The following is a 15,996-nucleotide window of genomic DNA, read 5'->3' as shown; positions in this document are numbered from 1 at the left end:
ACATAATTCACATAATGTAATAGTCACCCTTTTAAAGTGTACAATTCAGAAGTTTTTAGTATATTAACAAGATTGTACAGCTACCACCACTATTAATTTCAGCACATTTTAATCTCCCCAAGAGGAATCTCTGTATCAATTACCAATCACTTCCCATATCCCCCTCCCAGCCTCTGGTAACCATGAACCTCCTTTATAGATTTGCGTATTCTGGACATTTCATATAAATGGAATCATACAATATATGACCTTTTGTGTCTGGATTCTTTCAGTTAGTATGATGTTTTCAAGTTCATCCATGTTGTAACATGTATCTGTAGTTCATTCTTTATTATCACTAAATAATATTGCATTTTATGGATATACCACATTTTGTTTATCCATTTATTAATTGGTGAACATCTGCATTGTTTCTACTTGCTAATGATTATAAATAATGCTGCTATGAACATTTATGTGCAAGTTTTTGTCTGCCCACGTTTTTCATTTCTCTTAAGTATATGTCTTGAGGTTGAATTGCTAAGTCACAGGGTAACTCTATGTTTAACATTTTAAGGAACCAATTTCCAAAGCAGCTGTACTATATTACTTTTCCACCAGCAACATATAAGAGTTCCAATATCTCCACATTCTAGCTAACACTTGTCTGTCTTAATTATATTTGTCTCAGTGGGTGTGAACTGGTATCCCTTTGTAATTCTGACTTATATTTCTCTAATGATTAATGATGTTGAACATATTTCATGTGTTTGGTAGCCATTTGTATATCTTCCTTGGAAAATGTTAGCTCAAATTATTTGTACATTTTTTTAAAAATTTGGCTATTTGTCCTCTTATTGTTAAGTTGTAAGAGTTCTCTCTACATTCAAGACTAGACCTTTATAAGACAGATAATTTGCAATTATTTTTCCCATTCTATAGGTTATCTTTTAATTTTGTTGGTAGTATCTTTTGAAGCCTGAAAATCTCTGATTTTCATGGGGTAGAATTTCCTGGAGAAGAGTTCAGTCCTGTTGACCAATGCTGGCTGCAGATGTTGCAGTTTTCAGAGCATCGCATTGATTTGCTGAGCATACTTCTCAGATGTAATGGTTTCGCCAGATTCAGAAAGCTGCAGTGGATCTGACAGGTAGAAGACCTCCAAACAGTGACCATGACCTTTATTTGGTGCAAGTTTGGCTTTGGGAAGTGCTTTGGAGCTTCTCCTCAGTCCAACCACTGAGCTAGTTGTTGCCAGTTGTCATATAAAATCCACTTTTTGTCGCACATCACAATCAGATCAAGAAATGGTTTGTTGTGTTAGAATAAGAGAAGATAACACTTCAAAACCACGATTTTTTTTATTTTCACTCAGCTCACGAGGCACCCACTTATCCCCTAAACGGCTGTAGAATCATTGAGGTTTGAGTTCTTTGGCAACTTCTCATGTAGTTGTTAGAGAAACAAGCTTCAATGATTGATCTCAATTGGTCATCGTGGCCTTCCGATGTCTGGCCACTAAGCTCCTCATCTTCAAGGCTCTCGTTTCCTATGCAAAACTTCTTGAACCACCACTGCATTGTATGTTCATAAGCAATTCCTAAGACAACTGCTTTGTTGATATAGTGAGTTGTCTGCGCCTCTTTTACGACCCATTTTGAACTCAAATAAGAAAATCGCTTGGATTTGCTTTTTGTCTAACATCATTTCCATAGTCTAAAATAAACACAAAATAAACAGCAAGTGATGTCATTAGCAAAAAAAAAAAAAAAAAAGAAACCGGAAATGCCCATTAAAATTGTGTATAACATGGATGGGTGCAGTGGCTCATGCCTGTAATCCCAACACTTTGGGAGGCCAAGAAGTGTGGATCACTTGAGGCCAGGAGTTCAAGACCAGCCTGGCCAACATGGTGAAACTCTGTGTATGTTTATGTCTCTACTAAAAATACAAAAATTAACCGGGCGCTGTGGCACGCATCTATAATCCCAGCTACTCGGAAGGCTGAGGCAGGAGAATTGCTTGAACCCGGGAAGCGGAGGTTGCAGTGAGCCGAGATTGGGCCACTGCACTCCAGCCTGGGTGACAGAATGAGACTCCATCTCAAAAAAATATATATATATATATATACACACACACACACACACACTCTTCTAGAATATATATATTTCTAGAATATATATCTATATATATTCTAGATGCATATATTTAGAAGTTCATTTTATGATAGGGATATATATATATAAAAAAAACATAATCACATTTATTTAAGAATGTATGCCAATATCAAATGGCACATCCCAACAATGTAAAAGCTGCAATTACATTTGCATCCACCTAATATGAGTTTTTTCTGGACTCCTGAATTGACTCCACTTATACCTATATGCCAATTATTATATCAGAATCATGTACTCTTGATTACTATCACTTTCTATTAAGTTTTGAAAAAAGGAAATGTGAGTCCTCCAACTTTTTCTTTTTTATCCAAGCTTGTTTTGGCTATTCAACTTTATCATGCCAATTTTATTACGCTAATTTTAATGCGAATTTTAAGATCAACTTGTTGATTTCTGCAAAGCCAGCTAGGATTGTGATAGGGATTGCACTGAATCTGTAGATCAATTTGAGGAGTATCACCATCTTAACAATCAGGGCTTTCAATTTATGAGCACAGGATGTCTTTCCATTTATCTATGTCTTCTTCAATTTATTTTGATGATGTTTGTAGTTTTCAAGTGTGGAAAGCTTAAGCTTAAACTTATTTTTGGTAAATTTATTCCTAATATTTTATTCATTTTAAATACAATTATTTTGTAATGAAATTGTTGTTTTATTTCAAGTTTGGATTATTCATCACTACTATATGTAAATATAATTTATTTTTGTATGTCAATATTATATCCTCCCACTCTATTGAACTAATTTATTAGCTCGAATTTGTGTGTGTATATATGTATGTGTATTTCTTAGAATTTTCTATGTACAAGATTATGTCATCTGCAAATATAGTTTTACTTTTTTCTTTCCAACGTGGATGACTTTCTTTTATTTATAATTTTATTTTATTTATTTTATTGCCTAACTACCCTGGCTAGCACCTTCAATACAAGGTTGAGTAGAAGTGGTGGGAGGAGATATCCTTGTCTGGTTTCTAACTTTCAGGGAAAGCTGTCAGTTTTTCACCAGTAAGTATGATGTTAATTATGAGTTTTTAATAGATGACCTTTATCAGAATGAGGAAGTTCCCTTTTATTACTAGATTGTTGAGTGTGTTTATTATGCAAGGGTATTGGATTTTTTTAAATGCCTTGTCTTATTATATTGAAATTGTCATGTTTTTAAAAAATTCCTTACTTTGTTAATGTGGCATATGATATTGATTTCTATATGTTCAGTCAACCTTGAATTCCTAGGCTAAATGCAACTTGGTCATGGAGTATAATTCTTTTTACGTGGTGTTAAACTTTATTTATATTATTTTGTTAAGAATTTTTGTGTCCATATTCATGAAATAGATGTTTGCAGTTTTCTTGTCACGTATTTGTCTAATTTTGAAATCAAAATAATACTAGCCTCATACAATAAGTTGGGAAGTGTTCCCTTCTCTACTAATTTTTGAAAGAGTTTTTGAGGATTGGTGGTAATTGCTCTTTAAATGTTTGGTAGAATTTTCCAGGGAAGACCCTGGTGCTGAGCTTCCTTTATGAATTTTTTTTAAATACTAACTTAATTTATTTACTTACTATAAGTCTATTAGATTTTCTATTTCTTCTTGTCTCAGTTTTTGTAGTTAGTGATTTCCTAGGAATTTGCCCATTTAATCTGGATTATCTAATTTGTTTGCATATAGTTGTTCACAGCATTGCCCTATAATCCTTTTAATTTCTGTAAGGTTGGTAGTAATGAATCATCGTTCATTCATAATTTTTATAACTTGACTCCTCTATCTTATTTCTTTATCAGCATAGCTAAAAGTGTCTCAATTTTATAGATCTTTTCAAAGAACAAACTTTTGGTTTTATTTTTTTCTATGTTGTGTTTCTATTCTCTATTTTATTTCATTCTTCTCTAATCCTTAGTGTTTCTTTCCACTGTTTCATATGGGTTTAGTTTGCTCTTCTTTTTCTAGTTTCTGAAATTGGCCAGTGAGGATTTTGATTTGAGATGATTATTCTTTTTAATATGTGTTAACACCTACAAATTTCCTTGTTTCTGTTGCTGTCTCTGCATTCCATAAATTTTGGTATACTATGTTTTCATATTCATTTATTGCAAAGTATTTTCTAATATTTTTTATGATTTATTCCTTGACCCCTCTATGTGTTCATGTGTTCTCATCATTTAGCTCCCACTTATAAGTGAGAACATGCAATATTTTATTTTCTTTTCCTGTGTTAGTTTGTTAAGGATAATGTTCTTCAGCTTCATCCACATTCCTGCAGAGGACATGATCTCATTCTTTTTATAGCTGCATGGTATTTCATGGTGTATATGTACCATATTTTGTTTATCCAATTTGTCATTGATGAGACATTTAGGTTGATTGCATGCCTCTACTATTCTGAATAGTGCTGCAATGAACATATGTGTGCTTCATAATAGAGCGATTTCCATTCATTTGGTTATATATCAAGTAAAGCGATTGTTAGACTGAGCGGTATTTCTGTTTTTAGGTCTTAAAGAAATTGCCATACTGTTTTCCACAATGTTTGAACTAATTTACACTCCCACCAACAGTGTATAAGCCTTCCTTTTTCCCCACAACCTCACCAGCACCTGTTATTTTTTAACATTTTAGTAATAGCCATTCTAACTGCTGTGAAAGAGTATCTCATTGTGGTTTTGATTTGCATTTCTCTAATAATCAATGATGTTGAACTTTTTTATATGATTGTTGGCTACATGTATGTCTTCTTTGTAAAAGTGTCTGTTCGTGTCCTTTGCTCATGTTTTTATGGAGTTGTTTTTTCTTGTAAATTTAAATTTCTTAGAGATGCTGAATATTAGACCTTTGCTGGATTCAGAGTTTGAAAAAATTTCCCCTATTCTGTAGGTTATCTGCTTATTCTTTCAATAGGTTATTTTGCTATGCAGAAGCTTTTTAGTTTAATTCAATCCCATTTGTCAACTTTTGCTTTTGTTGCAATTATTTTTGGTGTTTTCATCATGAAATCTTTGCCCATGCTTATGTCCTGAATGGTATTGTCTATTAAACTAATATTGAAAATCTTCACAGAACTGGAAAAAATTATTTAAAAATTCATATGGAACTCAAAAAAGCCCAAATAGCCAAGGAAATCCTAAGCAATAAGAACAAAGCTAGAAGTATTATGTTACCTGACTTTAAACTATATTACTGGGCTACAGTAACCATAGACCAATGCAACGGAATAGAGAATCCAGAAATCAGACCACATACCTGCACTATTTAATCTTCAACAAAGCTGCCAAAAACAAGCAATAGGGAAAGGATGCCCTGTTCAATAAATGAAGCTGGAATAATAGGCTAGTCATATGCAGAAGAATAAAACTAGACCCCTTCCTTACAACATATACAAAAATTAACTCAAGATAGATTAAAGACTTAAATTACTTATTTTATAAACTTTGACTCTTAACTCCTTATCAGATATATAATTTACAAATTATTTTTCTCAATTTGTAAGCTGCTTTTACATTTTGCTAATTGTTTCCTTTACTGTGCACTAGGTTTTTAGTTTGATGTAGTCCCATTTATTTACTTTTGCTTTTGTAGCCTGAGCTTTTGATGTAATATCCAAAAATAATCACTGAGCCCAATGTGAAGGAGATTTGCCCCTATCTTCTCTTCTGGAGGTTTATGATTTCAGGTATTACATTTAGGTCTTTTATCCATTTAGAGTTGATTTTTGTGTGTTCTGTCAAATAAGGGTACAATTTCATTCTTTTGCATGTGGTTATACAGTTTCCCCAGTGCAATTTATTGCAGAGACTATCCTTTCCTTATAGTAACCTCTTGGCGCCCTTGTTGAAAATAATCAATTGACCATATATGTTTAGATTTATATCTGGACTCTCTATTTTATTCCACTGGTCTATGTGTCTGTTTTCATGCCAGTATTATACTGTTTGGATTACTGTAGCTTTGTGATGTAATTTTAAATAATTAGGAAGTGTGATGCCTCTACTTTTATTTTTCTTTCTCAAGATTGTTTTGCTATTCAGGATCCTTTGTGGTTCCATACAAATTAATTTTTTTCTATTTCTGTGAACAATGACTTGTGAATTTTGATAGGAATTTTTAAAAATCTATATATCAATTTGGGTACTATGGACATTTTAATATTAATTATTTTAATCCATGATCATAGGGTATCTTTGCATTTATTTGTGAATTATTTAGTTTTTATTAATGTTTTATAGTTTTCAGTGTGCAGCTTTCATTTCCTTGATTAAATTTATTCCTAAATGTTTTAAAAGCATCTTTGATTCATGTAAAACCAAATATACCACAGTACTAGTAGTCTACAGCATGTATTTTAGTAAATGCTAATTTTGTCAAAAGTCTCTTACCTTTTATTCTATTGCTTAAGACAAAGTGGTCAGACATTTTTCCTGTGGGCATCAGATAAAACAATGCTATAATTCAAATTATGTAATTCCAAAGGAATAAAACTGCCAATCTCCCTCCCTGTAAAATTAAAATCCATGATCACAAACCCTCCCTTCAAGTTAATTGATAACTACACATTAGATTCTTAATGTAGTTAATATCCTGATTTACAGTTTTCCTCAATAAACTTAATTCCTCAAAATATACAAAATAAATTTCATGTTAATAATTCCAAGATAATTATAAAACAGACCCTCTCCCTCACACTCCTCTCAGCCCTATGCAGTGGTTTTCACCTAAGGACATGCATGGAATCAAGGTTTCTTTTATCCATTTACAATTTGGTACTGATACGACTCCCTCAAGCATCTCTTGTGTTAAATTCTCATTTTTTCCAACTCAAATATGGATAAATTCCTTATGTTTTGTCTTTAGTACATCCCACCTATACCAAAAGCTAAGACTTAAACATACATGAATCTCAAAAACACAAGTCATAAATGTAAAGCCAATGTAGCTTGATGCAATTCTCTAATAAATTAATATTTCTCCAGAAAAGTTATGTTTGTGAAACCTAATGCATGCACTATTGTCTAGGATTATAGTGCAATTCATAACTGTAGATGAAAGCAGGTACATATTGTTATGTAAGGGAAAGTAGAAAGTATTTAGATTTAAAGACTAGCTTCAAGATTGATTTAGTTTTTATCTGAAGGTGTGAATTACTCATTGGCAGTAGTCTGGAATAAACTATGTGTTAACCATAAACACAACTGGAAGTTTTCTCAAATAGATGTTAATATGACTATGATTCTCATATCTTAATAAATGTTAGTCAACCATGCGTAGATTCTTCTCTCCTGAGACTAGGATTTGAAGCATTTCTGTATATTAGTAAAGTTTAAAAATTTGTGGCTGTGGCGGCATCTTTTATTCTATTCAGTTTGGGTTTACCATGAATATTTTAAAATATTTTGATTTACCTTAAACATTCAAGATTTGCTCTATGGCCTACTTCATGTGGTATAACTGACAACCTGTCCTACATTGAGTGTAGGAGTGTAGGCTCTAATTCTCATTTGTGAAATATATTCCACATTTATAATAGGCAATTCTTTAAGCAAAATCTTTAGCGTTACATTCCCAGCTATTCCATTATTTTTCTCCTTTCTTTGTATATTTCCAATCTGGGAGCTCTCCACATCTTTCTTAGCTATATATTCTCTTTCCCTCCACCAAGACTGTTGAGTCTGCTTGATACTAGGGAACTCTTTAGGCTTTCAGGATAGCTTTTTCATGCTTTCCAATTTTAGCTCAGCTGAAGAATTCTTCTCCAAAGATTTCTGAAGAGAAACTCCTGTTCTGATCTTTCCCAAACATATGTTGGAATTCCAGTGGGAAGCAAAATCTTTACCCCTCAGGAGTTCCTCCATCCTCAAATGTTGAGTTTCTGCACCTTGGGTGACCTGTCCCACTTCCATGCTAACAAGAATACCAATTTCTGCTTTCTTGCTATAATAAGGCATATCTCTACTTCATATATTTTCCTCCCTATTTAACCTCTGAAATGTATGGCCATTCCCACTCATTCTCTCTCATATGCAGGATTAACACTGTAGACTACATTTCAATTTATTTCATTTTGTTTGCACACTAATTTCCAAAGGCCTTTTACCTGAAGGAAAATATATTTATCTACTGTCTATGAAGTCTTCTTGCAAACGATCCCTTTCTTCAGCATGACTTCCTCAACTGCACTAAGAATTTGTATTACACAGTAGATACTTGTTGACATAGAATGGAAGTTGCCTGCACTTCTAGAAAGCACCAGTAGTTCTTGCTCCATTCTACTCCGTGTTAGACATCTACTAAACTGCTTTCCCCTCATCTCCAGGTAGCGTCACATCTAGCTAACACCAAGCATGCAGTAAATGGCATGTCTGCATTTCTTCACTAGCCCAATGTTTCCATACTAGACTGAAAAAACTGAAGGGCATTGATTTTTTTTTTCAGAATATATAGGCAAATATAAGTTGTTTCAAGTCATCTTATTCAAATGTTATCTTTGAAAAGCTCAGCTTATATTTTTGTTGTAAATTTTTCTTTTTTTTCAAAGAAAATGAACTAAGTATAATTAAAAGTGTATTCCATTTATGTCCTATTATCCCTTATCTCCTGACTATTCCACCTGCTTGAAAATATTTTCCCAAGTGGCATGAGAACAATAGTGCTATACTTAATTACTACCACATCCTTACCTTTCTTTTCCCAGGGTAACTGAGTGATTAACTTTTGCATCAGAAAGGCTTGAATTCAGGTCGTGGTTCTCTCCTATTACAAGTTATGTGATTGTGGGGAAATTATTTAATTTCTCTGAGTCTTATATATAAAATAATTATCATCATGATTACTTAATTCATAAGATTACCATGATAATCAAGTGAGATAACCTACACAAGAAAGTTAATGTCCCTCTACATTCTTTAAAGTAATTAATTATATCACCAAAAGGTGAATGTTAAAATGCTGGATTTCTAAGGCTTGGTCAGAAGACTTCTAGAAATTAATCTTCAAGTTTTAGTTGGATATTAATATGAATATTAATAAGATGATCTGGTGATTTGTTATACTCCTGATGACTGTTCATTCTTTTTACAGGATTAAGAGTCACAACTCCTGATGTCAGGGAGAATAAGTCCATCATTTCAAACGTAACAGTAACAAGTGTTACACCTCCAAATGCTGTTTCAGCATTGCAAAGTTCCAAACCCAAGAGTAAGTATGAGGATTTGTGCTAAAGTGTTAAACTAGTGTGTTGGATAAAACTAGTTTCAGAATGTTTTCCAGCATACAACTGCCAAGGAATTATGTCCTGTTTAAATTGTCTCTTAGTCTCTACCCAATAGAACAATCATTTGGCAGCCTCATCTTTTACAGAGATACCCTATTACACTGCAGCCACAAATGAATGGGTCACAATGAAGATTAACGCAAGACTGGGCAGTAATCTATGATATTACCTGGCACTAAAAGGACAGCTCAGCCAACAAATTAGACAACTTAGATGAAATGGGAAAATCGTCAGAAAGAAATAAATTGCTAAAACTGACTCAAGAAGATATGGAAATCTGAAGGAAAAAAAAAAAAAAAACCTATAATGATTAAAGAAATTGAAATGGGAACTAAAAATATTCCTATAAAGAAAACCCCAAGCCAAGATGGCTTCAATTGTCGATTCTATAAAGTATTTCAGAAATAAATCATACTAACTCTTCCCAAACTCTTTTAGAACGTAAAGGAGGGGAAAACACTGCACAAATTATTATCTGAGGCTAATGTTACCCTGATACCAAAGCAAGAAAAGAATGAAAAGAAAAAGCAAGTAAAGAAAACTACAGACCAATATGGCTCGTAGACATAGATGCAAATATCCTCAATAAAATATTGCAAAAAATAAGTAACAAGTAAAAAAGAATATAAAATATGAACAAGTCAGATTTATCCCAGAAATGCAAGATTGGTTTAACATATGAAAACCAAATAAAGTAATACAACAAATTAGTAAAATCAGTACATGTAGAAAGAGCATTCAGCAAAATCTAACATTCGTTCATATTAAAAACTCTCAATAAACTAGAAATATAATGAAATTTCCTCAGCTTGATAAAGGGCATATACAAAAAGCCTACAGCTAACATCATACCTAATAAAGAAAGACTTAATGTTTTCCCCTTAAGATCTGGAACATACCAAAGATGTCTGTTCTTATCAATTTTATTCAACATTATAGCCAGAGGTTTTAGACAGTACAATTCAACAATGGATAATACATAGATCCATTTAGATTGAAAAGGAAGAAATAAAGCATTTTTTATTAGCAGACTACATAATTATCTATGTAGAAAATTCAAAGAATTCACTATAAAACTACTAAAACCACTAAAGAGCGGTTTGTAGCACAAGATATAAAATACATAAAAGTAAATTATATTTTTGTATGTTAACAGTGGCAATCCAAAATAAAATTGAGAAAATAATTCCATTTTCAATAGCATCAGAAAGTATAAAATATGTAGAAATAAATTCAACAATAGAAGTGAAAGATTTGTACACTAAACTACAAACTATTTTGGTGAGAAATTAAATATCTAAAGAGACATTACATCTTTATAGATTAGGAACCTCAATATTTATATGATAATTATCTCCAAATTGATCAATAATTGATTAATATATTTAATGCAATCTCTACCAGAATCCCAGTTTTTTAAAATAAATTGGTAAGATGACCCTAGATTTGTACAGAAATAAAAAGGACCTGGAATAGTTAAAACATTTTTGAAAAAGAACAAAGTTGGAGGACACAACGCAATTTCAAAACTTATTGTAAAGCTATTGCATTCAAGTATGGACCTCAGAAACATTATACTCAATGAAAGAAGCCATACACAAAATATGACATGTGGTATATTCCACTTACAGTAAATATGTGGAAAAGACATTTTATAGGGACAGAAAGCAGATAAGTGGTTGCCTGCAGCTGGAGATGGGAGTGGGAATTGATTCTAAATAAGCTCACCAGAGTTTTTCATGTTGATGGAGCTGCTCTAAAACTGGATTATATTGATGGTTGCACAATCCTACAGATTTACTAAAAATTATTACCTGTATACTTAAAATGCATGCATTTAATGGTGTGTAAATCATATTTTTGATAAAGCTTTGTTGAAAAACAAAAGGAAAGAAAATGATGAGCCTAGCCAATCAAATTTTCTTTCTGAATAGTCTGAACTAGAAAACCCAACAAACAAACAGCAGGAGTTAGCTACGGGAATTGAAGCTGCAAAGTTTAGTAGTGGGAGTCTGCGGTAGTCATGGTAATTCATGTGCATACCTATGGCATCCAGCAGCAGTTATTATGAGTAAACAGGATTGACAGAAAAGAATGGAGAGTATGTTGGGAGATGGGAATACCCTGTGAGCAAAATTAAATTGTTTGTGTGAGGCAGAGAGAGAAATAGAAGCTAGAACTCCCATGATTTCTGATAGCTTTCCAGTTCCAGTTTCCTCACAACAGATACTTCTCACATTCTCGCCTCCATGATATAAGTAATTTGTATGTATAGTAAACATACCTGACTGGAAGAGTTAGGAATATAGGTAATGGATGCATTTTTGGTGTATCCATAGTCCTTAATAAGAAATAGCTACAGATGAATCATAGTGTCTAAGTCTTTTCTTGGGAAATCTCTAAGGTAGAAAGAGATGGCAAGTAGAAATTGTGACTGTCCAAGACCTACTCTTGTCTAGAAACTTCAGAAACATAATTTTTCTCTTTTTTATTATAATCATCTCAAGCACAACATACAGAAGTTTGCCCAGAAGGAGTCTAATTTCACACTGTAATTGTAAACTAATACTTCTTTGTAATGGGACAGTCACCCTGTAGAGGAATTTGAAGAGCAGAATCATCTCTTCTTCATATGAATAACATTTTCATGTAGTAGTGGTTTGGTTTCTGATAAGTAGAACCTATTTTGTAAGTAATATATATCTAAAAGGCACCTTTAGGAAACCAAAATTCATCTACCTATAATATGATGGCCCCTATAAAATAAAAATAAAACTACTATATATACATCTGCAAAGTATATAGCAGCTTCTGGAAAATTAAACTCAAATAATTTGTATCCTGCACTAAATACTCATCCATTCAGTGACTTATGAGGAAGAAAATGTCATTCAGGGTCTGTGATTTATTAAACCTAGTACATGTCAGAAGTATGTGGTCAGCCCATGAGTCAATTAAGACTTTTAATTCCACTTCAATTCATGAAGTAGAATGCTCTCTGCATCTCAGTTCTGGGAACTGTTGTAGTGATTTAGCTTCTAAACTCAGTTTAAAATGGCTTTCTTCCAAGTAGTTAAAAAAAACACATCAAAGTCATTTTCTTAAGAAATGAAACACTCTGGAAAGCAGGATAATGAAATAAGCGTTTTTACTGTTGGCCATCGCTTTTGTTATTTGATAAACAAGTTTTATACAAAATTTTTTAGAATTTATTATTACATTTATTTCTGAGTCAGCCATTATTCCCTAGATTCCTTTCTTTTCTCAAGGTGCTTACTGCCCAACATAGACCCTACTTGATATAATGAAATTGTACACATTTCCATTTGCCAAGTGATGAAACCAGTACCTCTCCCAGATTCCTGGTTAGGAGAGCACCACTCCCTTTCCACCCATCACACATAAACACATTTAGGATTAATGGATACTGGACAGAGAGATAGACAGAAAACAAAACAATCTACTGTTGGTTTAATGTTGAACAGCTGAAGATTCAGCTCCCTCTTAAACATCTGGGCAATGGTTCCTTGGATAAGAAATATCAGACAAATACATTGTGGGTATTTCATCTCAAGATGAAAACAGTACAGGTTTAATTTAGAGTAGAAGAGCTAGTGAGATTTGTTGCTTTATTCCCTAGAAAGTTGGAATTCAGATCCTAAAAGAAGATCATACTCAAAACATTTCTCTCTAATCTTTTCCTATTCTCTTAGAGTGGTGTGTATTTTTCCTATTTAAAGGGAAACAAATTTCTAGAATCCTAGAATTTTTAAGACAGGACTTCTCATTAATCTAGTGCTCTGACTTTGTTATTTTTAAACTATGGGCTTTCTGAATTAAAAATTATCTTATTTACTAAAAGTCTTTCAGAGGATTATCTGTGTACCTGGCATTATCCTGGATTGTGATAAATCGTTGTATATTAGACAGACCATGCTATCATGAAATTTACCTTCTAGTGGATGAAAAAGATAAATAAGTTAAATATTAATAATTCAATATCAGCGATACTCTAAATAATAATAAAACAGTAAAAAAAAATAAAAACAAAAAAAAAGCAAGTGATGATGGTAGTGCCAATTTTCATAAGGTGTTCAAAAAAATCCCTCTCTGAACAAGTACCATTTGGAAACAGAACTAAATAAAGTCAAGAAGTTAACATATGGATATTTGGGGAAGAGAAGTCAAAGAGGAAATACGAAGTGCACAGGTGCTGATATGTGGGTGGATTTAAGTTGTTTGAATAAAGAGAAGTCATCTGTGGTTGAGTGGAAGGAATGAAGGGAAGAAAAGGTAGCAGATGCCATTAGAGCAGGAATCAGGAGTCAGTCCAGACAGGGCCACGCAGGCCATGGTAAGGACAGTGAATTTTATTCTAATTGGACACACAATGTGATGGAGAGTTGAGAGCAGGGCAATGATATGATATTATTTACATTTTTGAAAGACCTAAATTGTAAAACGACTAGAAGAAAACCTAGGAGAAATGTTTCTTGACATTAGTCTGTGGAAAGATTTTTCAGATATAACATCAAAAGCAAAGGCAACAAAAGCATAATTAGACAATTGAGATTGTATCAAATGAAAAGGCTTCAGTGCAGAAAAGGAAACAATCAACAGGGTGAAGATATAACCTATTGATAATGGTCTGGCTGTGTCCCCACTCAAATCTCAGTTGAACTGTAGCTCCCATAATTTCCACGTGTCATGGGAGGGACCTGGTGGGAGGTAACTGAATCATGAGGGCAAGTCTTTCCCATACTGTTCTTGTGACAGTGAATAAGTTTCATGAGACCTGATGGTTTTATAAAAGGCAGTTCCCTTGCACAAGCTCTCTTGCCTGCCGTGATGTAAGACGTGACTTTGCTCCTCATGAGCCTTCAGTCATGATTGTGAGGCCTCCCCAGCCATGTGGAACTGTGATTCAATTAAACCTCTTTCTTTTATAAATTACCCAGTCTCAGGTATGTCTTTATTACCAGTGTGAGAACAGACTAATACACTTATAAAATGGAAGAAAATATTTGCAAACGATACAAATGTTAAGAGGTTAACATACAAAATATATAAGGAACTCAAACAATTTAATAGCAAGGAAAACAAATAACCCAATTTTAAAATGGGCCAAGGATCTGAATGGATATTTCCCAAACAAAAGGACATACAAATGGCCAACAGACATATTAAAAAATTCCCAACATTACTAATCATCAAGGAAATGCAAATTAAAACCACAATGAGGTATCACCTCATACCTGTTAGAATGGCTGTTACCAAAAAGACAAGAGATAAAAAGTTCTGGCAAAGATGTAGAGAAAAAGGAAATCTTGTATACTGTTGATGGAAATATGAAATAGTGTAGCCATTGTGGAAAACTGAAAGGAGGTTCCCCCAAAATTAAAAATATAGCTATCATATGATCCAGCAATCCCACTTCTGAGTACATATCCAAGGAAATTAAATTAGTATATCAAAGTGATATTTAATTCTCATGTTCATCACAGCGATATTCACAATAGACAAGATATGGAATCAGTCTAGGTGTCCATTAACAGATGAAGAGGTAAAGAAAATGTGGTATATATACACGATGGGATACTATTTTGCCTGAAAAAAAAAGGAAAATCTGTCATTTGTGACAGCATGGATAAACTTAGAGGTCATTATACTAACTGAAATAAGTCTGGCACAGAAAGACAAATATTGCATGGTTTCCCTTACATATAGAATCTAAACATGTTGAATTCATAGAAATAGAGAGTAGAATGGTAGTTACTAGAAGCTGGAGGGTGGGGGGTTGGGTAGGGTAGGAATGAGAAGATGTTGGTCAAATGATACAAAGTTTCAGTTAGGAGGAATACTTTCTGGAGACCATTTTACAACCTAGTGTCTATAATTAATAGTAATGTATTTTCTACTTTAAAATTACTAAGAGAGTAGATTTTAAATGTTCTGACCACAAAAAAACTAACAAGTATGTGAGATGATATGTTGATCAGCTTGATTTAATCATTCCACAATACATATATATATCAAAACATCACATTGTTCACCATATGTATATATATGGTGTACACACACACAAAATATTTTCATATACTGAAAATATTAGAAAACAGCCTCTCTCTCTGCCTCTCTCTTGAGACAGAGAGAGAGAGCATCTGAGGGTAATGGGTCCAATTAGGAGGAGTTGTCCAACTCAATAAACTAACTAAAAGAAGTCCTACAAATTCATGTAATTCTCAAGACAGAGAAAGCCAGAGAAGACTTGGCATCCACTGGAAAGTCAGTTTAATACTGTTTTTGTTTTGTTTTGTTTTGTTTTGTTTTTTTCATATGGATTTGCCTGCTTCTCTAGCTCAACAGTGACATCTTTCAGGACAAAGAATCTCTCTCCATGCTGAAGAGAGCCGCTAGCACCCAGAGAAAGGCTAAATGTTTATGAGGTTTTACCATCAAGACAGAACATGATAAAGGAAATTTCAAACCACAAAAGGTGGAGCCTTCTGAGGAGACAGAGTTTCTTGTCTAGTATTGAATAAGTTTTGAGGAGTAAGCACCAGCTTCAAAG

General features: G+C 33.2%; 1 protein-coding gene across 2 annotated transcripts in view; it reads left to right on the top strand.

The window, feature by feature from the left end:
* Positions 1 to 15,996, top strand: part of EMCN (endomucin) — a 121,455-nt gene that overhangs the window by 42,777 nt on the left and 62,682 nt on the right. For both annotated transcript variants that reach the window (XM_025385546.1, XM_025385544.1), the window contains exon 4: positions 9,233 to 9,349. In XM_025385546.1, the coding sequence (XP_025241331.1) occupies positions 9,233 to 9,349 (117 nt within the window). The remainder of the gene's footprint in view (positions 1 to 9,232; positions 9,350 to 15,996) is intronic.

This window comes from Theropithecus gelada, chromosome 5 (assembly GCF_003255815.1).
Source record: "Theropithecus gelada isolate Dixy chromosome 5, Tgel_1.0, whole genome shotgun sequence".
NCBI classification, from domain to species: Eukaryota; Metazoa; Chordata; class Mammalia; order Primates; family Cercopithecidae; genus Theropithecus; species Theropithecus gelada.
Note: the sequence above shows the minus strand (reverse complement) of the source record. Positions and strands in the feature narration are given on the sequence as shown.